Source organism: Pteropus vampyrus, unplaced genomic scaffold, assembly GCF_000151845.1.
Source record: "Pteropus vampyrus isolate Shadow unplaced genomic scaffold, Pvam_2.0 Scaffold88, whole genome shotgun sequence".
NCBI lineage: Eukaryota > Metazoa > Chordata > Mammalia > Chiroptera > Pteropodidae > Pteropus > Pteropus vampyrus.
This window is the reverse complement of record NW_011888869.1, coordinates 4945156-4972375: the sequence shown is the minus strand read 5'-3', so window position 1 is coordinate 4972375 and position 27220 is coordinate 4945156. Positions and strand designations below refer to the sequence as shown.

The 27220-nt window shown below is 34.0% G+C and overlaps 1 protein-coding gene across 1 annotated transcript in view; it reads right to left on the bottom strand.

The window, feature by feature from the left end:
- Window positions 1–7870: 7870 nt before the first annotated feature.
- The window catches only part of TLL1 (tolloid like 1), a 171693-nt gene continuing 152343 nt past the window's right edge, over window positions 7871–27220 (bottom strand). Inside the window, exons 19-21 of the mRNA XM_011363716.2 lie at window positions 18017–18230; window positions 11767–12017; window positions 7871–10869 (exon numbers count right to left, since the gene is read on the bottom strand). Coding sequence (XP_011362018.1) covers window positions 10738–10869; window positions 11767–12017; window positions 18017–18230 — 597 coding nt within the window. The 3' untranslated portion in view covers window positions 7871–10737. The remainder of the gene's footprint in view (window positions 10870–11766; window positions 12018–18016; window positions 18231–27220) is intronic.

Genomic DNA, 27220 nt, shown 5'->3' with positions numbered 1-27220 from the left:
TAAAAAATAAAAAAGAAATAAGGGATTGTAAGCTGACAAGGTCTTTACAATCTGTGAGGTCAACTAAGAGTTGCCTTGCCTAAAATAAATAAATAAATATTTACCAAGGAATACATTTCCTGATTTGTTTCATATCTCAGAATGTACCTATTTGAGAGATAAGTTGACTATATTCAATAACTACCCACCTTTTCTCAGGAATTTATATGCATTTTTTCAAGAAGTATTTATAGAGCACGTACTATGTGCCGTAAACTGCTGGTGTTGTGGATATAGCGGTGAATAAGTGAGAGCTGCTTCTTGCTTTCATAGATCTTCAGATCACCTAAATAGAAACATCTCCATTTTTTGGGGGGGGGCTCTGATGGTTATTGTGAAGATCTCTGAGGCAGAACTGATTTTTCATTTTTCAAGTTTCTTGCTTTATTCAGATTGAAAGCCTGAATAATCGTATTTTCATTCTTATATATTTCATAGCTGTACTAAGATAAGATTCAATGTGTGCCCTCTCGATTTGCAGATCCAATCATTTCTTCATTTCAAGGAAATGAGTCTGCACTTTAACATTTAACATTATCTCTTTAATTGAGTTATCTATTTCAGAGACACCACTTGTTTTATGTCAGATTATCTCAGTCATGTGTCTTCCTATTATGGTTTCTTTTTGCTTTAATCCTTTTTCCCCCCCTCTGCCTTTTTACTCTGATTGTCTCAATATTTTTTTTCTATTTCAGAAATTTAATGTTCGACTAGACCTATTTTCCTCATTGAGATTTCATTTGTTCTTTAGAATGCTATTTTGATAGTATGGTATTTTGCCAGATCATTTCTTTTTTTATTAGCCATGCTTGTCCAGCTCTGTCCAGAATCTTTAATTATAGAGTATGCCATAATTTTAAATATTATGTGACTTCATTTCCAGGTTATCAGAGAACTGTCAGTCTTTTTTGGGTGCAGCAGTTTTGTGGATTAAGTGTTATGCTATATTCATTGGAAGAAAACAGAGAAAGCTGAACTGGAGCTCTTTGATTTCTATGAGTGGAATGGAGCTCAGCTCCCCGATCTAATACTGAACAGTTGTCTTTCAAGTTTCGCTCCATCCAGGGTGGGATGTGTCCTATTTCCAGGAAGGGGGATACCCGTGCAGTTTGTGGCATTGCTTCCTTCTGGATCTCTGAAGCCAACACTTCTACATAAAAAGTCAGCTTTGCCTCTACCTCAAAAAGCAACCCTTCTTTTACATACACACTTTTCACCTATCTCTACAAAACTAACATTTCTACTGACAAACAGAAGAGGAATTAGATAAGTGTAAACCTCAACGCTACTTCTTTCCAAATTAGGAGACATTATTGAAAATTCTATATCAAATCATAACTCCCTGGGCCAAGAGCAGAAATTAGGTGAGAAAATATTCAAATTTTCTGTAACTATCTCTAACTGTAAATACCACAGATCATGAATTAACATCTTTATCCAGGTGGGGACTCTGACCCATGAAAACAAGAAAGCCTAAGCTAAAAGTAAGAGTTAGAGATAACCTTAGACTTACTTGCAAGCAATTTTACCTTACTAAGTTGTGACTTTGTAGATGTCAATGGTAACTTCTAGCTCAGATGAGACTTCATTCTGAGCTAGAAGTCGGTGTATCTGGAGTCGACAATGACAACTGAGCTCTAAAGAGACAGAATCAGGATGTTCCTCTAGTTTTACATAGACTTTTGTAGGAATGCCACTGGGGAGCTGGTCAGGTTTGTGCCATGTCCTTGGAGTCACATAGAGATGGTGCACTAGAGAGTACCTTAGTAACCTAGAAACTGCTAGAAAATTAGGACAGCAGGAAGACCAACTCATTGGAAAGTGGCCGCTGGGAGCTGTCACAGCTGACAGTAAGGAATGCTCCCGAGATCTGCAGCATAATTCAGCAGACACTGGAGCTGAGGGAAAAGCCAACGGCCAAAATTTGAAAGTCATTAAAAGATGGTCCCCCAACTAGGAACTCTCGCAGGTGTTAAGTGTCGGGGGTAACCTGACTCAACAGCATCCAGTAATGGATGAAGACATGACATCAGGAGACAGAGTACAGATTGTTGATGTTCTCAAAATACCCCTTATTCTGGAGAGGAAATAAGATGTTTTCTTCCCGGAAATTTAATGGATTTCAAGGTGCTGTAACTCTGGATACAGTGTCAATTCAGTTACAGAGATTTTGACTTTGAGCTCATCCATCATACCCCAATGTCTAACACAGCCTAGGAAAATAAAGTCGCTTTAAAACAAAGAGTTCAATTAAATAAATCTGCAGACTGTCATGGAGTCTATCTCTGTGTCAGTTTGAGATGGGCTTTGGAAGGTAATGCAGGTCAATCTCCTCAGTTTTCAAAACAGGATGTCAAGTCTGCCTCCTATTCATCTGGAATTTAAATCACAGGATACTTCTGTAATCAACAGGGATAGACGAGCTGCACTTCAGGCACTGGTCACAGGATTCCACTGTAAATAGACTGCAATGCAGCACTTGCCCAAGGCTTAATTGAGAGCGCTGATATAGGACAGGCACAGTCTAAGAACATGTGAGATCTTTATTCCTCAAGTTTCTCCAAACTCTATTCCTGTGTTAAGCCAAACGTCACGTTTTAGGAAAAAAAAAAAAAAAAAGATCTGGATCACATTATCTTAATTCCCCGTAGAAAGAGTTTTGGTGAGCTAAGATTTCACTTTTAAATTCTCCATCTTTCTCAGAGTCATAATTTAAGTAACTCCAATATAAAAAAAAAAAAATTACTTTCTATTTTACAAGACTGTGTTGAAGGCTCAAGATAACTTTAATTAAAATATTCGCAATCCATTTTCCTAGAATTTATGGGAAATAAAATATTCGCTTCTCTAGGTCAAGTTCAATCATGTTCTGTTTAAGGGCATAGCAATGCAGGCACCTGATAGACCTGGTTCAAGTTCCAGTTCTTCCACTCACTAGATGTATGATATTAAACAGGTTACTTAATGACTGAAATCAGGATAATCACTGTGCTGGCCTCATAAGATTAGGATTAAATAAGTGAATATATGTAGAGAGCTTGGATGACTGGCATAGAGTGAAGTATTACAAAAGGGCAAGGAGGGTATGACAGTAACTTGCACTAGGTTAGTAGCTATAGAGATGGAGAGAAACAGACCAATTGAGAGATTTAGGAAGTAATAGTGGCAAGACTTGGTACTGAATTGGATACAGAATGTAAAGTGGAAGAATTTCTATATTACACCTAGGATTAGGGCTTATTCAACTGGAGGAGGAATTACATCATTCATGATACGGAGTATGTGGAAACCTGACTTTAGTTTGAACGTTGACCTTGAAGTGTTTTTGAAATAGCTGGTTGGCAGTTTGATATTCACATCGGGGACATAACAAAGATGTCTGAACTGGCTGTATGAATGTGGAAGTTACCAGCTCCCTGTGAGGATGAGAAGCTAGGGAAATAGTGTCAAATGAAAACAGACATAGGACTGAGACCTGAAGAACTCCCAAGGGCATTATAACATTATCACACGAATACACTCATTCGTGTGCTAATCAATACAAACTAGTATATCCACCTCATACTTGTTTTTAAGTCTACTCTTAAAAATCTCTGTTAATAAGAAGTAGATAAACCCCAACTGAAAGAAGCAAGACAAAATGCTTCAAAACATGTTATAAAATAGGTTAATATTTTATATAAAGTGGCCTTACTATTTGGTGTGTCTGTAAAATTATCTGACTAGTCACAAATGGGCTTTACTTGGTTTACTACTCCCAAATATAATATTTTAAAATACATTTTGACTTCCTTAACACTTTCCTCAAGCTTATTTGCACACATTCCTTAAATAAACTTTAGTATGTTAATAACCATAAGATTAATGCAGCTATAGATCTTCAAAGCACGTAAGTACTCAGGAAAAAAGAAAATGGTACTACATTAAATATCCTGGCAAAATAGCTGTATCATAGTCTGTCAAAGACTGGAAGATTAAAAATAATGAAGTCGTTAGTACTTTTTACTATGTGACACAGGTTTTCCATTTGTAAAAATGGATTTATCTTGTAGGATTATCTGAGGATTAAAGAAATTAATATAATTAAATATCTTAAAATAGTGTCTGGCACATGGGAAGAGCTTAATAAATGTTGGTGTAAAAATTATATGATAAAAGATTATGGCATACTTTTTTGTAAACTAATGCATACTTTTAAGAAAATAATATATCTAAAATTCTTAATTATCAAGAAAAAAGATTGGTTCTAATTCATCAGTAATTGGAGATAACACTGAACTTTTCTGAAAATAAAATAAGTAAAAAATAAATTTTCATGAGGAATTTACATAATATTTAAAATATATTGGAGAACTAAGTGGAATGAGTGATTATTAATGTAATAATTAATTGGAGAAGAAAACTACCTATAAGAGACCAGCTGTCATAATAAGTGTAACTTATACCTAACATATATGTAGACATATAGGTGGTAGATGATCGTTATAAAGATATAGGTATAGGTATTGTCCTAGAAATAATTAACTATTTTAATTGGGGTAATTGGGAAATTTTGAACATTGACTATTCAAAAAAAAAAGATCAATGAAAATAAGAGCTGGTTCTTTGAAAAGACAAACAAAATTGACAAACCTTAGCTAGATTTACCAAGAAAATAGCACAAATACATAAAACTAAGTGAAAGAGGAGACATTACCACACATACACAGGATCTTAAGAGATTTCTATGAACAAATACATGCCAACAAATTGAACAACCTAGAAGAAATGGATAAATTCTTATTAACATACAACCTACTGAATCATGAAGACTGGCTTATGATGAAATCGAAAACCTGCCAGGCTAATTACTAGTAAAGAAATTGAATCAGTAGTCAAAATTCTCCAAACAAAGTCTTGGCCCAGCTTCTCTGGTGCCCAGCTCTGGCAGTTCGATTGGCTTCTCTAACACCAGGCAAGAGTACAATAATTTTTTTATATCATGCGATGGAATTTCTGTTTGATGGGTAAGACGCCTTCCAAGTGTTAGATATGATCAAGTAGCTATCTAAAGTATTTGCATTGTTACCTTCCTTCCAGCAATTAAGAGTTCCTATGCTCTCTACGCCCCTGCAAACTCTTGAAAGTGTATAAGACTTTAATTTTTACAAATGCAACAGATATAAAGTAGTATCCCACTTTTTAAATTGAAAATTTTCAAATAGCAATGTCAAAGAGATTTTTAGCTGTTTATTGACCATTCTGAATTCCTCTTCTGTGAATTGCCTGTACATATCCTTTGCACATTTGTTATTGCATGGGTTGGCTATCTTTTTTCGAGAAAGGGCCAAATAGTATTTTAGGATTTATGGGCCAACAGGCATTGTCTTCAGCTTTTTGACTGTTCTTGCCAAAAGGCTAACGGTCTTTTTTACATATCATTCTTCACTCGTGGACTGTACAAACAAGCAGCAAGCTGAATTTGGTTCACAGCATGTAATTTGTCAACTTTTAGGATACCTTTATGTAATCTAGATTCTAATTTTTCATCAGATATATAGACTGCAAATACCTAATATCTTTATATCTCTTTTACTGCGACCTTAGTATTCTTACTTATCATGGATTACATTTTTTTACATGATTTTGACAATTTTATATATTTTGCGGCTCTGTTCTTACATTCATCCAAATTTGTTTTTAAAATTTAAGTTTTAAATTTTTTAACCTATCATTTCTTTTTATCATTGTGGACTCACACATTTTATCCCAAATGATCTTTTATGCCTTAAGCTTATTTAATATTACTATAGAAACACCAGCATTTTTTAGCTTAGAAGTACCTGCTATGACTTTTTCACTTTTGACTTTTCTGATACTATGTTTTACAAGCATCCTTTCTAAAAGCTTATAAATAAAATTTTAATTCAACCTGAATGTCTTTCCTTTAACATTTTAGTGATTTATTGCGATTTACATTTATTGTGATTACCAGTATATTTGTTTCCTCAGTAATAGAGACAATAAAATATAACTCACAGTTGTATTAAATGAGTTAATATATCAGACATTGTTAAAAATGCCTGGCAGATGTTTTAAATTTTAAATATTTATGAATCACTGATTCTGATATATTCCCTTAAAAATCATGAAGAAATCATGATCGAAAATTATAATTTTTAACTAAATTTCTAGTTATTCTTAAAAAATTTTTGATAGAGCTTTCAATAGATATGAAGTTTTTCAGTCCTTAAATTTGTTGTATTATAACTAAAATAATAATCCTATAATATTCTTACCACTGGATCTGTTTTTTATAATGTAATTTGCAGAGGAAACCACTGAGGCATAGAGCACATGTTTAAACTATTGTATACCAATTTGAAAGCCTTAGTTGCTATTTTCATTTAAGATGCAAGTATACTCTACAAATTTAACATTGTATAAAAATGAAATGCTATATAACTAATTTTCCAGCTATACAAAAAATATTAAGAGCAGAGGGATTGGTGAAGCCATTAGCTCGTATTTGTATAGAAATAACACAACAACACAAGTAATTTTATTATTTACTCAACACCTTCATGCTGGCAGCAAAGGCAAAACAGACTTTCTTGCTTCCTTAGGTCTTCCCTTTTCAAATGTTTTAACCCAAATATATTTCCACCTACAAGTCTTCAAAAATTAGAAGTTATTTATTGTGTTAATTTCTGTTTAAAAAATTGTATGAGAGGGAGTTTTAAATACAAGGCTCAGGGCTTATAACCTTTTTCGAATCATCCTGCCTCAGTCTGCACGAAGCAGATGTCGTGGTGCAGACTAGAATCAGTTACATGGTGAGCTGGATTTGGGTTGAATACGCTGGTGGGTTGAAGGCTGGACAGTAAAAAAGTAGATGTCAAAAGATAGTTTGGAGACTAATAACAATATCTCACAAAGTATCAGAGGTAGCCTTTTTATCAATTGTTTCCTAAGCTAATAACGAAATTTCTCAGTTTCGTAACAATAACAGTAAAAGACTAAAAGCTAAGTATTCATCAACAACCATTTACTATGCGTTGAAGCATAAAATGCTTCGATTCAGTCCAGCTTTTTTCTTTTTGATAAGCTCATATGACACATTTTTTTCCTTATAAGATAGAAGGCATTACTGCAATTCAAGTTATAAAACTTTGGGAGGTAATTATTTTTCCTGTTTTTCTCCTCCCATGCCATATTTAACAAGTGGTATTAAAGATTTTCCAAAAAAGTAAGTTTTAGTCTCATTATCACTAACTAAATTTGCAAACATTTTGCTAATTGCTTCAAGTAAAAGTTATTTTTAATATCACAATAGCTATAGTTTGCTAAGTCTAAGCAAGTATGTAATTTAATATTCCTTTTAAAAATAACATTTATTCTTTGAAGCATAATAATTTTTGGATGCTTTTAGAGATTTTCTCTGTGGGAGAACAAAATTTCCTGTTTGAGGCTTACCATAAAAAATGTAATAGTAATAGAAACCAAATAAAAGAGACTAAGACATTTAAAAACACAATTGGACAGAATTTGAATCTGATACTGTGATATGTTAAAATTAGTCTTAGATAGCAAAAATCCAGCCAGTACAGGCAGTGACCATTTTGGGGGACTTTGAAAATATGTGCCGTTTCTCATACATTTCTTTAAAAATGTTGTTTTGTGCAGAGATGTTAAGTCATGGTAATAAACTAGACTGATGACTTTTAAAAATAATTTAATAAAATCATATGAAGCGGGAGCAGTTTTTTTTTTTCTCTGTATAGAACTATATAAGAATTGAACTGTGGCAAAATAGAGAGAACAACCAATATAATGATGTAGGGGTTGAAAATAATTTACAAAATTAATTTAATAAAATGTCTAGAACAGTAACTAACAATTATTAACAAAACAAGCTGTCTGTATTCCCACTTAACACATTTAAGCCAAATTCGAATTAATATAAAAATAATATGCAGCGAACTGTTATCTGACATAAGATACAATAAAAATTAATGTTCACATTGAGGACCTAAAGTTATGACGACATCTCTACATACTTTCTAAATACTTTTTACTTTAACTTCTTGGTTGTATCGAAGCAGCTCATTGTGGCCTAATGTCAACTGGAATATCCAGAATATTTCTTAAAGTAGAAGACATTTTCCCTAACACAGCAGATAAAATAATTTAATGTATTTATTTTAACAAAAGGCCCAAGTTACTAACTCCAAACTATAGGGTGTTTTTTTTTTGTTTTTTGTTTTTTGTTTTTTAATTTCTAGTACTAACTGGTCCTTAAAGCTATCTACAGTTGATATTCGAATTGTCATGCTGTTTCTGAAGTTTTACCATAATTCACCCCTAAAATTTACTTTATGTGGAAAAGCTTCATCACAAAAAAATCTATTTATATATGTCAAGATTGATTCTACTATGTTTTGTAGAACAAGCACAGATTTTTATATCAGACAAGCTGAGTTTCAACATCTAACTTTACACTGTGACCCCTGGAAAGAACACACCTTTGAGCCTCGGTTCCTGAACTACAGAATGAGAACATTACCACAATTTTCAAAGGGTAGCATAAAATTTAAAAAGAGCTAGTGCATGTGCCCAATACCAGGCTAGGCACAGTCTAGGTACACTAGGTGTTAATGGTTTTTTCTCCTCTCTGTCCTATTCCTGATAAATTTTGACTAAATGGAGACTAGTGAAAAAATATAGAAGTTACTGGAATAAATCAGCTCCACTAAAAAATTCATTATATTGCAGGCGATAGTTATACGTTTCCAAAGTAACATTCAATAAGATCAAAAGCTTGGTTTTAAAAATGTATTTACATATTATAATTCATATGCAAGAAAAGGTTTTTCAGGGAAACGATGACAAAAAACAAATAAGCTACATCTGTGTGTATAGTTTAATTTGGTAAAATGAAGAGAAATACCCAATTTTATTAAATGTTGAATGTTCATGGACAGGTAACAGAAACAAAAGTACTTCATAGAGAAACCTACATCAACATCAAAATATATCAAAAGGAAAGAGCCTTTTTTTGATGGGTTGATAATAATAATAATTAGTAGTTCCCATTATTTGTCCATGAAACCTCCTAAGAAAGGTGCTACTTCAAACAGGATTCTGGTAGAACTTGGCACATAAATTTTAACTTTTCAACCACCCACTACTTTTCATCTTCTTATAGCTTCAGTCACTCAGACAATCTCACATATACATACATTAATATTAAAAACATACATGGCTTTAAAGCAGAAAATTCATTTTCTACAACAAAAGCAAGTCAGCATATTTATACCCAATGTTCTGACACAGAAATGGAGTTTCTTCATAGAGCTGCTAATTCACATACACTATTATGTTCCATATTTCAAAAGCTGTGTTTCTACAAGGATCTGTTTTATCATGTGCAAGAATTCTAAGGCATTATAAGTAGTTGTTCCACAGGACAAGTGCTGCCCTTGCAATGATATGCTCTTGATACATTTAACAAGTCTTTAGTTATCAAATGCCACCAGCCACACAGAGGGAGACATTCATAGTCTACAGGTGGTTGGCTCAAAGATCACAAACTTTGTTTAAAAAAAAAAAATATTTATGGAATAGCACCATAGGAAGTCTTTGAGAAACAAATCCTTTTCCAACATTGCATTTTTTTAAAGTGGATCCCTGGAGGAGAAAAAAAAAGATCTTTCAATTCTTACAAGGCTTACTTCTGCTTCATTTCATTTCATTTTTTTAAATACATTAACCATGACAACATCAACAATAACAACTACAACAGATCAACAACAAAAGAAAGACGATAGCAGCAGTGGTAACTTGAGTATGAACCATCCAGGCCGTCACGTAGAAGAATCCTGTTCACACCTGTTGGGAGTTTTCTCATAAAGTTCGGAAGACATCACAGGGCTTCTTGGATTTGGTGTGAAAAGGTAGCACTTTTACTGAAAGAATTGAGTTTATCAATCAACCAGGCATTTTCCAGCACTTAAATAAATGATGTCTAGAGTTTACCTGCAGTAATAGAAACTACTGACATTTCAAACTTGTCAAAATACCAGTAAAATAAAGTGGTCTTAAGAAGATTTATGTTTCAAAGAGGTTAATCTGGCCTGCAAGGGAAAATAATGAAGCTGAAATATTCCAGTTTTTGAACACTGGACACACCCACATTTAAAGTACGAATCGCCCTCAAAAGATTCCCATTTCACAACATCTTATCTGGATCTGGTATACACTGGGTCCAAGATAGAAAGCCAAAGCAATTTATCTTAAGATATAAGGAGAGGATTTTCCAGTTTATGACCTGCAAGATTATTTTATTATTTCTCCCAAATCTTGCAGAATTGTCGACAAGAACACTGCAGCAACACAGACCCTGAAAGTAACTGTCTGAGTTATGAGGCAACTACGTCAAGCTGAGAGCAAAAGCTTGTGGAGCCGTCCTTGAAGCACATGATGCCCGTTCACCAGCTTTATTTATACTGTCAAGCATGGAGTTCAAATATCCTGGTAATGCTGATCAGGGTTAGCTAGAAACTTCTCTTTTAGTACAGAGATAGTTCGGGTCTTATAGTTTTCTTCTGTTCAAATTCATTATATAAAACTTTTGTGATAATATCTTCATTTAAAAAAAAACACGTCTTCTCTCCATTATGCACATTCCTTTATGTTCTGAAGGAGGTTTTGGCGTTATTATTTGGTATGTGTGGTATCTGGAAATCTAACACTTTTGTATCTTATGTGAAATCCTTTCTTGTTGATTGTATCATCGGTGTGAAAATGAACTAAAACTGCATCCCCGATTGAATAGATCTCTTCTGGTGGCTGAAAAACAAACAAATGAGCAAGTAAACAACAGAATGAGTCATTTTGTCTTCAATGTAATTCATGTTTGGAAACTATTTTTGTATGTGAGTTAATCCTCCAACAACCAGGAAAGTGTATATGTGGGACTTTTCCATTTTACAGATGGGAACACAAGTTTCAGAGAAACAAAGGGCATGTTCAACTCAGTGATGTATCTGGGCTTTGAACATACTTAAGTCTGTTTCTAAGTTCTAGAACTTGGTGTTTTTTTCCCCCAATTTTTAAGCCAAGTTCCTCAGATTTACAAATGAATAAAGTGAGGTTCAGAGAGGATAAAGAGACATTAAATTTGTTTCAGGTGCTCTGAGGCAGAGCCACTTCCAGAATCCAAGTTGTCAATTTCTTCTTATTTTAATAATCTAAGTACCAAGAGGTTTTTGTTGTTGTTGTTTGTTTCATTTCAGTTGCTATTTGGACAGGAGTTCAATAGTATTATTTAAGCAATAAATACTGATAGACATTCAAAAAATTGGGACTAATGTCTTCACAACAAAATATGTATTATTTTGATAAAATATGATTTAATTTATCAAGATGACAATGCTGTCAAATGTGTATGTTAAAATATATTGCATTATTAAATATTTAAATATTTATTACACAATAAAAACATGAATATAAAATTTAGAATGGGGACAATAACAAAAAAATTATAACTACTGAATTCATCTGTCTTGTTTGATATTATCAAGCAAATTCACTAGAGCTGGGAAGTGATTGGAATTGGTGAGTGTGTTATAATTTGTCAAGCCGTTAATAATATAAGTTTTTTTGTTGGAAACACTGCTTTTTTGTATATGTTACACATGTCAGTCATGAATCATGTCTATGGCAACCTGCTGGTACTGTATTTACCCCTGATCCACAGAACCGACCAAGCCCCACGGCTGTCGAATCAAGACCGCCAAAGAGTTCAACATAGTCATAGCCACAGTCAGCTTCTTCTTCCACTTCAAAAATCGGGAAGGATAACTCGAGTCGAGAGCCCCGTTCTGACACCAACAGCCATTCACAGTCGACCTGTCCCGGGTAGTTGTTATCACCGAACTGAGCATGCGAGTACAGGTCTGCGGGTTGCGATTCTGCTCTCAGTCGGCCGCCACACTCTGCCCAGGGGAGGGGAAAATGAGACAGGTAAGCTCAGTGAGCTTTAATGGGTCCTATTTCTATTTCGATGTAGCCTAACCATTCTTTAGCTTCTGTGTATTCATTTCTATCATCAGATATGTTTACCATAATTGGAGGATCGAATGGTGCACTAGATCCTGGCACAGGCCCTGGACACAGACTGCTAGCTTGGAATCACAGCTCCAACACCTGAGAGCTAGCTCGGGGCCTGCGGGTAAGAGTTGTCACTTCTCTGATCCCAAGGGTAAAAGACATAATAATTATAGTACAATTGTAGTGGGTTTTGAGGATTTAATACGCAAAAATCACATAAAACAGTGCCTACTTTATAGTAACTCTCAATAAATTTTTTTTATTATTATACCTCATTGTTTTTAGTTTAAAATAACTATTCTAGTGAGAAAAGGTCAGTGAGTTTAATTTTAATAACTTAAAAAACTGGAATTCAAAGGAATAAGAAATAACTTTAAAATCAATAAAATATATGAAACTCCTGTGTGAGTATGTGTGTGTTATAGAACTTTAACACGGAATATGTAGAATAGTATTACTTTAGTTCGGTAGAAATATTTACTAACTTGATTGGGAAAAATATATATACATCATTAATTGCAATTACCTTTTTAGTTTCAGAACCTATTCAGTTGTATTTTGTGTTTGTAATAAATAAAAAATTTTATATGCTCTTTTTACAGCTTTTTCAGAGAGACGTTAATAAACATATGCTCTACCAGTTACTACCTTTGTCACTAGAGGTCAATATACCAAAGAAAATAAATAAGCATTTGTAAAAATATACGGTTAGTGTAATTTAGATAATGAAAATTTTCAAAAACATTTTCTCAGGAATTCGTAATCATCAGAGCCCCGAAACTTTACAATAATTAGAAATTAAATAAAATAAATGCAGAGGAAGTCTGCAGTGTCCCCTCCAGCCAATACATATGCAGACATACAGCTGGGGGATAGATGGGTGGAGATAAAGAATAGGATATGAAAAACATTAGTAGAAAGTAGAGTTTCTTTCCGTCCCTGTTTGCCAAAGACTGAGAGGTTCCTGGGAAGTAATAAAATCAGGAAAGTCCCAGCAAAACTGGGACAAGTTGTGATGGGACCAAAAAAAAAAAAAAAATCCAATATGGAAAGATCTGGAGAATTTAAGGCACCAGGCATCAGACGACAGTTGTAACACTCTCGTGGTCATCTGCGACCAAACAGACCTTGGCAGCACTGTGTGAGGATGGATTGGGTGGCTAGATTCTTACTTGGCTCTTTCAGATTTGTATATGGTTTATACACATTGTGCTTTGCTAATTTTAAATAACAAAACATTTCTAAATTCCCAGGTATGAAAGCCCGTTCGGATGTGTCTCGATACTTGTGCTTTCAACCAAACCTATGGGCATTGTCACAGACAACTGCATATTCAGAGACTTGTGTGTGACTGACGTGTGAAAGAATTTCTAGCCAAGGTTTCAGTCATGAGAATGGCTTCCCCATGGGGCTGTGTTACATCATGAATCTAAAGGTCCCTCTGTCTTCCCAATAGTAGGTAGAGCATCTTGCACAATCTATTGATATAGGTGCCACTATCACAAATGAAAACATGAAAGAAACACATGTGCTTAGAACTACTCCTGAAGGCTGAAATGATAATTAGTCTTGAGATATCATCTCTTGGGTCCCATAGACGGAAACCGAACATCGTCTCCTTTCCCACAGAGGTGTTTCTCTTATCTAAGTAACTCCAAGAATTACTGTCCTCTCCCTGGGACGAAATTCCTCAGCCAAATTGTCTGGGTCCAAATTCAAGCTCTGCTCTTCATCAGCTGTGGGACTTTGTCCTACACATTATTTCTAAAATGGGGATCACACATTGTACTCACATCATAGGGTCTAGGTGAAGAAAAAATGAGTTAATAGATATAAAATGCTTCAAAGAACCTGGCACATAGGAAAAGCCACGTAAATGAGGACTATCGTTATCATTATTTTCCAGCGGGAACATCTAAATGCCTTCATTCATACTGGGGATCTACTCAAGAATGAAATGAAAAGCCAGTAAAATTAAAAAATAATTAAAAACTGTTAATCTGCTATAGGAAAAGAAAAAGTATATTTTTGAAGGCCAGGAAAATATTTTGTGAAAAGTATTTTTGAATTCAATATATAAATATATAAACCAGTGAAATCTTATTTACAGATTTTTACAAAATTCTACTTTTTCTCAAAGTTTGATATAATGGACTGATTTGTTTTGTTTTCAAGTTTTAGAAATCTGACAGTACTTCTAATATTTTTATTCCACAGCCCAGGAGAGCTGAAGGAGTGAACTATAAAATATGGAAGAAACACTGGCTTCTAGGCATCTTCTTTACAGAAACAAAGTCCCAAAGATAGACCAGAATCCAGAGAGACAATTTTTCACCAGCCCTACTCTGGAACAAAAGTCAGGGAGGAAATAAAGTAGTTTAACAAAATGGGATATGAGATTTCACAAAGCCTTTGTAAATCTGAAAATGATAATAAGGCATCATTATTCAATTTTATTGAAAACTTTCAGAAAATGGCATACTTTCAAAAACAAGTGGCTTAAACATTTTTAAATGATTTAAAATATTTCAAAAAGTTCCCATTTTTGTTCATGCATTTCAGTGCGCTATTGCATTCTTATGGATCAATAATTATGGATCTTATGAGTCCTATAGATTCCTATGGCTTGCTCAAAATAATAAATCTGGAATTTTTCAACCATGAAAAAGAATTTAGTCTGCAGAATACATTTTTTTTTAAGGATGAGCATTTGAATATTATATGCAAGAGGTGTGGCTTTTATATACCCTGAGAGAAATTCCACGAGTAGACAATAATAGGCAGCATGAGGGTAACTGCTTATAAGTGTTTTGAAATATCATCCATATGTCATTTAACATGGTCCCTTTAAAAGATTTTTAAGTAAACATATTTCTACAAATATCCCTATTCATTTACCAAATCAGAAAAATATAAACACAGTAGTTTAACATGTCAGCAATACTACTTTTAAATCAACTGTCTGAAAATACTTGCAAGCAGCTAGAGCTGCTTCTACAGAATTCTGGGAAATGGAAAATAAAGCTGAATAAGAAAGGTAAAAAAGAAGAGAAGAGAAGCCTGGGGGTGGCCTTCATCTTGATTTGGAAAAACGTGTTTATTTCCTGGTAAAGTATTAACTTCCCAGAGATGTCCCGTAATTTGACCTGTAAATGCTTTTAGTGGGCATTCTAATTTAATTGAGTTAGCTCAAAATAATTTCCTTTCTAAGGAGTTTAATAATGTATTGTTTAATTTTTAAATGGTGTTGACAAAAAGTGTAATGCCTTAAGCTACAGAAAAGAAGTCCTATCAGACAATGCCATGTCTTAAAATGTTATTTTCTCTCCACATTTCTCCTTTTTTCGTGAATTATAGCCATATCTCAGAACAAATACACAGGATTTTCTTTTTTTTAACAAAAAGATTTGTTTCTTTCAATTGGTTTATTTAAAGTGGTAGTAATACCATTCGTTTCCTGCTTAAAATAAATTTGGACCTACAAGAATTCAGATCCACTGTCAGAGAAAAAGACTCTCCAATAAAATCCATTTCCTTTGGATTTGGACAGTCTTACTGGCAAAAAGTAGCAATAAAGCTATGTTAAAGCTATATTTCTGATCACCTGGATTCAAAATTCATAGTGTAAGAAGCTTTTCTTATAGATAAAGTAAAAACTGTATACAGAAATATAAATTTACTGAAGCAAATTAAAATGTATACCTCAGGGCCCATCAATAACAGCCACATACACTCTTGAAGGCAATAAATAATGCACATGTATCTTATAAATGTAGCAAAAGTGGACAGACATGGGTACAGGACTTAGCTGTCTTGTCTGTAGAAACTGATTGAAAATCAGAAGTTCAGAAACTTCTGAAAATCAGTTCAACTTACCAGACTGTAAGCTGTCCACAGGCAAGATTTCCTTCTATTTTTCTATAAATTCTCCCAAATGCCTAATTTGCCCTATAAATTACTAATACCTTACAGTGTCTGTCCAAAGTGTGAGCAAAATAAATATTTGATGAAAGACTATGTAATAATAAACTTGTTAAAGAGAAAGCTTTGAGGAGAAATAAATAGTAAGCAGTACATAAGGATATTTCACAATGTATGACTACTAGAAAGTTATAAAATAAATCTACAGCACAGGGAATATAGTTAATAATATTGTAATAACCAGGTATAGTGCTGGGTGGGTACTGGACTAATCGGGGGAATCACTTCATAAATTATATAAATATCTAACTGCTATGCTGTACACCTGAAACTAATATAAATAATGAATGTTAACTCTTTGAAAAATAAAAAATTATAAATAAATAAATAAATCTACGCAGAAAATTCCAAGATAGCTGGTTGAGGGCACAAATTAATACATGAAAAAAAGAGGAAAAAAACAAAAATTTGACAAGAGCAAATTAGCAGAAGTTGAGAAACCAGGACTCTAATTCCACCTGCTATTTTTTGTGCTATGTGACTGTCATTTAAGTTTTAGTCTTAGAATCCTCATTTCTGAGATGACAAGGCTAAATTAAACAACATCCAAGGCACACTTTACCTAACAAAATGGCACTGAGGTTGCTCATGTGGATATTTGAATGGATGAGCCTAATCAGTTAGATACTTTGAACAGAGGACTGTTTAAATTTATTCAAGGAAGCATTCAGTCTCTACCTATTCCTTCAAAAAATAGTAATCCACTTTTATATCAGTTTTCTTCCTAATCCAAAATTTGTACATTAAAATAAAAATATTCTATAGTAGAAGGTTCATGAGCTTTGGAGACATATTTCTTAAACCGAAATATTTACATTAATCATGAGAAATAATTTGTATTACTGATGAGTCCAATCATTACTAGTATAAATCAGGTAAATATCTTGATAATTAATATCCATGTTCTCACAGACTTCAGTATAAATCTGATGTTCATGATAAAATACACTGGAGTGAAAAATAATATTGGGCAAAAAAATAATTAAAATTCTAATTTCTAAAATAAAAATTAAAGAAAACAAAAGCAACCAACATGAAACCATGACAGAAATTACTGCACTAAAATTCTTTCATGGATGAATGTGTAGACTATTTTTTACTGTGTTTAATACCAAGATAGATTTCTCTCAGCAGTCTCAATAGTTTATGCATAGGGATTGCCACTAGATGTCACTATAAGCTAGATGATTTTAGTAAGTATTTACCATTAACTGATTTTTTAAATAAAAGGAAAAAAAATGACATTTCCTAGACTTTTATGGAATATATTTTTAAATTGGCTCTTAATTATTTTTTAAAAAGTTATTCTACATTTTTTCCTAGAATTTTTCATTTTTTTTCTAAATTATATTTCTTAAAGATTTCCAGAACAGCTGTAATCTGCAAGAATCATACTTGGCATTAGGTTTAGGGAAAGATTGTGCTGCATGCCAAATAAAAGGGGGGAAAAATGAGGTTCTGTATAAAGAGAGCTAAGTCCCAAATTTGATTTACAAAAATATATTAATGCAAAAGCGAGCTAACCAGGTAAAGTGTTACAGAACACAATTTTTGAATACCAAGCCATAAATTTCTATCTGTTAAATATGTTATATAAATTGAACTTCTAGAGTTAATATAAAATACATTACAGAAATGTTTAGAAATAGTTCTACTTTATCATACTGCATTGGATATGAATCAGTCCAAACTATTAGGTTTCTTTCTTAAATGTTTATCAACTACAAAGATATTTAGGTAGGATACTACGTGATTCTCAAATATTTAACACAGGGCTTCAGTGAGATTTCTTCTGCTGTGCCTGGAAATTCATTTATGATCTTGTTATGGGATCCACTGCATTGACAGGAGGAAAAACCTGGATCTTAGTCAGAAAAGAGAAGAATGGTCTTAATTTGCTGACCTGTAGAATGTGTAGCTTGAAAGCCTTTTCTTTGAACAGATGCATCAGAGACAAACCGAACAAACATTTTACTTCCAGTAGCCACTAGGGGTTCTGGGGTCTTGTTGCCACACAGTCGTCCAAGAATTGGTGACTTTTCCGTTTCTCCATCAAATACTTCCAAGTGATCATAAGCACATTCTTGATGCTGCTCAATCTCAAACTCACTAAAGGCCTATTTTTAAAAAAAAATACACACACGCATGTCATTCAAAATGGGTTCTTTTATTTGAACTTGAAACAGAAATACAGATCAATATGATCAAGCAAAACAAATGATTTAATCCATAAAGCACATTATTGGAAGATAATAGAATAGAATACAATAGAATGTACAAGCTCTAGGAAAACATAATGAGGGGAAAAATGTAATAACTCCAAATGAAAGTCTACTATTTGACTATTATAACAAATTCTGCTATTGTAATTAAATCTACTACAGAATTTAGACAGATTTTAATAACAAAATGATATTTTATTCTGCATTTAATTTCTGAATGCATCAGAAAATTTTAAACAATTATATTAAAAAATTGATTCCTTCTGGTTTGGATGACCATAAACTTTTGAACATCATCCTACCTTTGGGTACTTAAACTGAGAAGAAAACCTCATAAAGTAATTATTATATTTTGACAAAAAATTGATGCTGTTAATCTTAATAGAATAACTAAAGAGAATTTTCACTATGTATTTCTTTATTTAGATTTTACAATACATATAATTAGAGAACAGTAATGTGACTTTAGACTAGGTTATTTTTATTTACTTTTCAGACAAATGGTACATTTACTTTAATATTTGGAGTCTTGCAAAGTTAAGTATGTTTTGCTAACTAAGAATCATCCTAATTTACCTGGTAGTAATTTTTATGTGTAGGTCTTACCAAATTCTTAAATAAAAATTCAATAAACATATAACACATTAAATATCACAAAGAAAAGTTTTATTGAGATGAACTAAAAATAATATTTTCCAAAGTATTAATAATTCCAGGAATTCTAGGTTATTTGCTATTGCCGATTAGGCTTTTCCTTTCTCCAGAAAAACCATTACATATTCAAGAATTAAACTATCACTACTACTTAAGTCTAAAGAGCAAAGCTAAAAATATATTAAGAAAATAAACCTGAACAAATATAATCAAAAGTTCATTAATTTTGCTACAATCCTTGCAGCATGAAATATTTGCACTAAACTTTTTATAAACATTTTCTTTAATGCAATTTTGTGATGTGATCATAATTCTCAGTTTAATTAAGACATATACTTTGAATTTTGAAAGAAAAAGTGACTAAAAATGGTTCTCACTCAGTACTAGCCACAGTTATCTATTCCATAGCATACCACTGTCTACTTGGAGGAGTAAGGGAAGAAATCAGAGAAACAATTTATATTAATTAGGGAGTAGGAGAAAGGAAAATGAAAGGTACTTAAAGAAGAAATAAAAGAAAAGAAAGAGGGCTGATCTCTCTTCTCCTTCTACTGCACCCCAATTTATAAAACATATCAATTAAAATGTTATAACCAATAAGCATTAAAGAGTCATTATTCGTTATAATCATATATGGGTAAAAAGGAACATTCACTTCATTTGACCAAAGACACTGGATAGTGCAAAAAAGATTAAATATAGCACAAAGAATTGCATTGAAAACAAATAAGCAAAAAAGTGCAGGAAAATATAATGAATAAGGATATTTTATTAGAGTTTAATTATCCTATATGCCACATTCAAAGTAGGTGATCACTGAAGGAGTTTGTCACTTATTAATCTCTGTAATCCAGTGGCAGAGAGTGGAGTAGAATTGACATGGTCCATGGCAGACAAAAGACCCTGAATGGATGGTTGGCGGAATTCTAGATAAGCCTGTTCATTCCCTACCCACCTAGCCCATGTTTATGGCCAACCCCCATGGGTGGAAACGCTATAGAAGTGGCAGACCAAAACTGCTAGTTTTCTGCCTCTCATAAGATAGTATCCAGTCAGCTTCTCATATCCTTGTGTACACATCTACGGTCTTAATACCAATTTGTAACTGTTAAGAAACCAATATGAGAAAATTGGCTTAACTGTACCCAGAGTATTTTATGAAGTATAAAATCAATTTTCTGAATTATAAGATCAGTATTATTTCAAGAGAAAAATAACGATATCTGAAAACCACTGCATGTCAAGTAATTTTCTTTTGAATGTAATTTACAGTCATTCATCTATAAATATAAAAAGCAGAGAAACCTACCATGTAGAAGAGAAAATTAAAAATAGGGGCAATGACATTCTAAAGAATATTCTTTAAGTGAAAGTTAAGCATGATTCAGAATTTACAGACCACACATGTTCAGTCCATTGATTGGTCCATTGAAAACTAAGTGAACGAGATAACTAAGTGATTACTTCACTCCCTAATGAAATGCAGGTTGTCTGGAATAAATCGTAACATCTGTTTTACAGAGCAGAGCAACACTACACAAAGTGGCATTGAGCTGGTGGGCTGGGGGGCATACTGACACCTGGTCTGGAGCCAACTGGCTTCAGCTTTTTATCAAATTACTAATGGAATCAGACTGACTCTATAAGTCAAATTAGGCAAGGGTTTTGTAGCTGACACATTCTCAAGCAATGCAAGTAACCCTCATTCATTAAAGTATTAATGAATTTTCCTCTTGGAATTGGTAGCAGCTTGTTAGGTCAACTGCAAAGATTGGGTGGTCCTTTTCTAGCAGTCAGCCTAGCCCAAACGCTCCACCACACACAAGCCAAAGCGTGACTAACTCACATGCCCAGATCTCATAAATCTGGCCCTTAATATAGAGCCATCTACATAGAGAGACCTGCATACATAATGACATTGCCTCAATACAAAATATTTCTAGGCCATTGAAAGGTATTATAGGAGCCCTTGGGAAACTGGAAAATCTTTTAAAATATTTTTGAGTTTCTAAAGATAAAGCGAGATACACAATTTATTACTTTATTCTATAACACATGCTGAGCCACAAATTGCTATATCTAAGTAATGCACATTGTGAAGATTTTCAGCCACCAGGGACCGATGCTACAGAAATGCCCCACAGAAGACACTTAGATGCCAAAAGGTCCTTCGACTTCACAATGAGGACAGGACAGCTAGCAAAGCTAATGTATGGAGCTGTTAAGGAATTCTGATTTCTACTGAAACACTGCCCTCTTTCTGGGGACTTTTAAATATTTTTATTAAGCATTTATACTAAGACTTTACAGACATTTTGGTATTCAAACACTTACACCTTACTCATTCCATGATTATATTCTATGACTTTAAGCTTACTATGTTTTAGAAAGACCAAGAAAGAGTGAATAACTGTGAATTCTAGTCAGAAATCCTAATGCATTTACACGAGACAAACTATGAGATTAAGGAGTCCCACTCAAAAGAAATAAAATTGAACTCTCATTTGAGGCTATGGAAAGAATAACCATGTGTTTCTGGAACACCCAAGCAAGGCTAATCTATGTAACTGGCCACGAGCCAGGCCTGCGTATGCAACCCCCTCACACAAACATCTATGGAGGCGCTTTTATTGAAAGTACATGCACTGCTTAAAGGATAAGGCCCTTCAGAGTCACTACATATATTCACAAAAGACAAGATAATAAAATGATAGTGCTTGATGCGGAAATAAAATTTAGCTAGGGTGACCGTTTCAACTAAGAGAATTAAAGAGACTGATGCAATTTGAGCAGCTGTGAAATAAGATTCAGAGCTCCCGAGTCCAGCCTTTTCCTGTCTTTGGTAAGAACTGTCATTTGGTTTCCCACAAGATATTGGAAGAATTAGAGGCCACTGGAAAAAATGGCACAGTGGAATACAAACCCCACTCTTCTAATTTACAAAGCCTTTTCTTTTTCGTGAGTTCTTTGTAACTGTGATCAAATACACTTTTTGTGGATTTATGGTAGAAAATTCTATAACACTTGGGGGTGTTTTTGTTTTCTAAATATCCCATATATGAAGCTGTAAATTGCAACTATATAACTTAACACAACTCTGGGATATGATGCATCAAGTAAAAATGGCATAAGAACATTAGCTTATTGCTGTATGCTCCTTTGCCTGGAAATTACTTTTTGTTTTTAATGAATAGTAATTCAAAATAATGAAAAAAATACCCAAAATTTAATGATCAGTTGCATCTCTCAGAACCGAGACAGGATGAAGCCAGAAATAAATCTTTGTCCTTATTCATTCAGAACTTTATCCCTTTTCTAGTAAGAAGAGTTTTTCCAAGTATCTTTCAACTAAGGTTTCTTTTACTTTATAGCTATTGTCATGCAGTCATCGTCTCATGATTAAACACACATGTGTATAAACATAAGGTAAATGTATTAGTTTCCAATTGTTGCCGTAAGACAAGACCACAGTTTAGTGGCTTAAAACGACACACATTTATTGTCCTAATACTGTGGTGGTTGGTAGTCTAAAATGAGTGAGCAGTGCCAATGACTTCTAGAGGTCCAGTGAGAATCTGCTTCCTTTCTCCAGTTTCTAAAGGCTGCCCTCATTCCTTGGCTCATGTCCACTTCCTCCACCTTTAAAACTAACAGTAGAGCATCTTCTCTCCTCTCTGACCTCCTGCCTCCCTCTTGGAAGGACCCTTGTGATTATATCAGGCCCACTCAGACATTCCAGCGTAATCTCTCCATTTCAAGATCCTTAATTTAACCACAGATTCTTTCGCCATGTAAGGTGATATATGTACAGGTTCTGGGGATTAGGACATGAACACCTTTGGTGGAGGGAAAATTATTCTGTGTACCAGAGAAAGTGAGGCCAAACGTTCCCACTCTCTGTGATATTTTTAGGAAAATGAGCGCAAACGTAGGACTCCATGATGTCAAACTCTTTTACCCTTGACCTTCCTAGCTTGGGTGAACGAACTAAATCCTGCAGGGCAAATCTGGCCTGCAGCCTGGTTTTGTAAATAAACTTTTATTTTTGGACACAATCATGTCCACTCATTTGTGCATTGTCTACAGCTGCTTTCACATTAAAAGGGTAGAATTAAATTGTTACAACATAAACAACGTAGTCTACAAAGTCTATCATATGTGGTACCTGGCCCTTCAGAAAAAGGTATTTTGACAAGTCATCATTAGCTACATTTTTAATTGTTAGGATTAAACTTCAAATTAATATGACTACATAAAACTTTAACAAAGTTTGAATTATTCAAAAAACAATTTTTATCATAATAATGATTACTATTTAAATATACATTCATTGGAATGTAATAAAGCACTGTGCTAAATACTTTATATACAAGTTCATTTAATATGCACACAATTCGTGGATATCAGCTCCAACTTCCAGATGAGGAAATCAAGGCTTTAAAAGGATGTTTCTAAAATAACATGGCTAGTAAGTGGAAGTGCTATGATCAAGACTCATCTTCTTTTTAAAAATACATGTTCCTAATCCCTCCACATTTCTCTGTTGTATATTTGTTTTAGTTAATCATTATAAGTTTGTCTTACTAATATGGTTGTTTTTCATTTAAATTATTACATATGTGCACATATACAGCAACTATGGATCTCTTTCCTTTCTGATACAGTATGCTCTAATGAAAAATAGGATTAAATGTAGAGACAGAATGCCTGGGCTTGAAAATATTTAGACGACTACTAGCTTTAGAGACTTGCCAAGTCACCTAAACTGGCTTGGGCCTGCTTCCTTATCTATAAGTGTCCTTTATGACACCAACCTGAGAAAACATCCGGATACCACTTTGAACCCATTAGGTACCACACACACATAGTTCTTACTGCTGCTTAGCCCAAGTACAGTCTTGTGAGATACAAGATGTGCCCAGCCAAGCTACATTTTACTACTTGGAGAACACTTTTAACGAAAATTCATATTTTAATTTTAGAATTACACATGAGAGAGTGCCTATTTTAGAACTGGTTTTAAAACATGCTCCCAGGGTTTCTGGATCCCAGCTCTTCAGCTTACTACATTTATATGAAGAGAGTATTCCCTAGTTTTATGAAGATCACAGCATATATCAAAACAAATCTATGTAGGAATACAAAAATTCTCAAGAACTGATAAATTCACTCATAAATACAACTTTACATAATTCTCATATTTAGCTTTATAATAGAAAATTTATGATTTAGGGACAAAAATTAACGAGCATGTTTATTATGTAGTATAAAATAATTAGTTACTGTATTCAAATTCTGTTTAATATTATTAGACAGTATTTACTGTGGCATTTTAAAAAAATCACCTTGAAATATTTTCTGTCTGTATACCAGGTGGTATATTACATCCTCATAGTATTTTGGCTACACATTTGAAACTTAACATAGCACAAACTTGTCAGGAGAGTAATAAGCAGTAACTCATTTGCGTTGCCTTTACTTTCCTGAATCTGTGCAATCTTACATGTTTAAATATATGTGTGAAATTAAAGATGGCTGCATAGGCTTTGCTACCCCTCCCACTGAGAGAGAAAGTACAGTTCTCTTTCCCTGCAATCTTAGCCAGCTTTCGTGATCTGCTTTCCCAACAGAATGTGCAGAGATAATGTTCCGGGGCTACTGAGGTGTTCCTCTGGGCCTCTTAAAACTCTCTTTGGAAACCCAGAGCTGCCATGTAAAGTGTATGGCTGTCCTGAGACCACCATGCTGGAATGGGCATGTGTGGGTGCTCTGGTTGTCCCAGACCAGAGATATAAGATGGAGTTTGGCTGCCATGGAGAGAGGAGACAGGACCACTGAGAAAGGCCATCCCTAAGACCTAAAAATACAGAGCCTGTCTAAAGTGGAAGGTTCTATTAAAACAATAGAGAACCTTTTTCCATCATCACCAGCCTGGCAAACGCCAAGTAACAAGCAACTGCAGTATGCCACTGAGGGAGGGAAGAACATGTGCAGAGGGACACGATTCACGGTTAAGATGAACAAAGGCTAAATATAATGGAGAAACATTGAGAAAATGCCTCTGAAATTTCAGCCTCCAATCTAAGACAAAAGAATTTGAAGGCAGTGGTGCACTGAAGATAATCATAGGAACAAGAAAACTCAAAGATCAGCTTAATTACCAACTAAATTCACTCAACAACACCCCCTTCCATACACACACATACACTAATAGCCTAACAGAAGAGATGAGTTCACTTCCAGTGTAAAGTCTCTACTGTTATCCACATGTCTGGCGTTTAAGAAAAAAATTACAAGACAGAGAAAGGCAAGAAAAAACAACTGTTAAGAGAGGAAAATAATCAATACAATAGGCTCAAACGTGACCTCTATGTTTGAACTATCAAGGGACTATGATTAATATACTTAAGATTCTAGTAAAAATTCAGACAACATGCTACAACAGACAGAAAATTTCAACAGAGAGATCGTGGTATGGACTGATTTGTGTACCTCTAAATTCTTATGTTGAAGTCCAAACCCCTAACGTGACTACATTTGGAGATAGGTCCTTTAGGGAGATAATTAAGGTTAAACGAGGTAGTAAGGGTGAGGCTGTTATCCATAAGGTTCATGTCCCTATGAGAAGATAAAGAGACACTAGTGCTTGCTCATTCTCCACACACACACAGGAAAGGCCATGTGAAGATAGAGCAATGAAGCGCCGATGACAAGCCTGGAGAGGAGGCCTGACCAGATACTAACCCTGCCAGCATCTCGATCTTGGACTTCCAGCCTCCAGAACTGTGAGAAAATGAATTTTTGTTGTTTTAGCCAGTCTCGGTCTGTGGCATTTGTCATGGAAACCTGAGCAGACTGATATACATGGGAACTATAATAACAATTCAAATGGAAATGCTAAATAGAGTGACAAAAAATAATAGAGCATCCAAGAGTTATAAATAATATGAGACAATCTAGCATATGTGTAATTTGAATCCTAGAGGGAAAAGAGAGACAAAAGTGCAAGAGAATTTTGTGAAGAAACAATGGTTAAGAATTTTCAAAAATTCATGATCAGACATCACAATACAAATGCAAGAAATTCAGAGAATTCTGAGAAAGACAATTTACTGAACACATACACATACACACAGACACACACACCTAGATACATTATATCAAACTGCTGATAAAAAGAAAATGTTGAAGGCAGCCATAAGAAAAATATCATTACATCACAGGAACAAAATTAAGATTTACGATAGACTTATTAGGAACCATGAAAGCAAGAAAATAATAAAATCAAGTGTTTAGAGTGCAGACAGAAAAATAAAATGTCATCCTAGAGTTCTATACCCAATGAAATATCTTTAAATAGTGACACTACGCACCCTGCGCAAACTATAAAAAGAAATTCTTCAGAGACAAAGACTTTGATACCAAAAAAAAATTGAGATCTACACACAAAAATAAAGTCTTCAGGAAAATCCAACTCCCTTAGTAGCTGCACCGCTGAAAAGGACACAGCTTCTATATCTCACTCAGCCCACGAGCTTCAGAGAGTAATTCTCTAGATCAGGACCTTGGACAGGACTGGAAGGCAATCAAGTTCCTACAGAGCTGTCATCTTAGCATCTTGCATCCTTCCATAGACTGGCCAGAATGAACTGATGCCTCTGGAAAGTCATTTGCTACTATTTTACAAATATGATTGGAAGGAATTCTGTAATAGGAATATGAAAGTCTTGGTGACTGTCTCTAATTTTATTATAATGCTGCATAGAAATAAGACTTCTTTAATGGCCAAAAATATCACACAAAAAAAGAAAGGATTCAAGCAGAATTTAAAATTAACTTTATGGTTGGATTGGTCCAGTAAGCTAACATGGACTGGTAATCTCATTCTCAAAGCAATCTCTTACCCTGTATTCCTTTATTATGGTGACTCCTAGACTGAGCCTCCTAGTTCTGAGCCTTGCTAGCTGGCATTCCCCCTGCTTTAACAACAGCACATTACAGAAAATTGTAAAAATATTTATATTACTTTTTAAAAGTTATACTCTTCAAGTATTCTGCAGCTTATAATAAAATTTAATATATACTATCAGATGACCAGGACAGAATTCAAGACTCAAAGAATATGAGAGGACAAACATTACATTCATATTTGAATTTGAGAGAAGTCTAACAATATATCGATCTAAAGAGGGCAAATATATTATGCAAAAATAATACTCCACAAACCACAA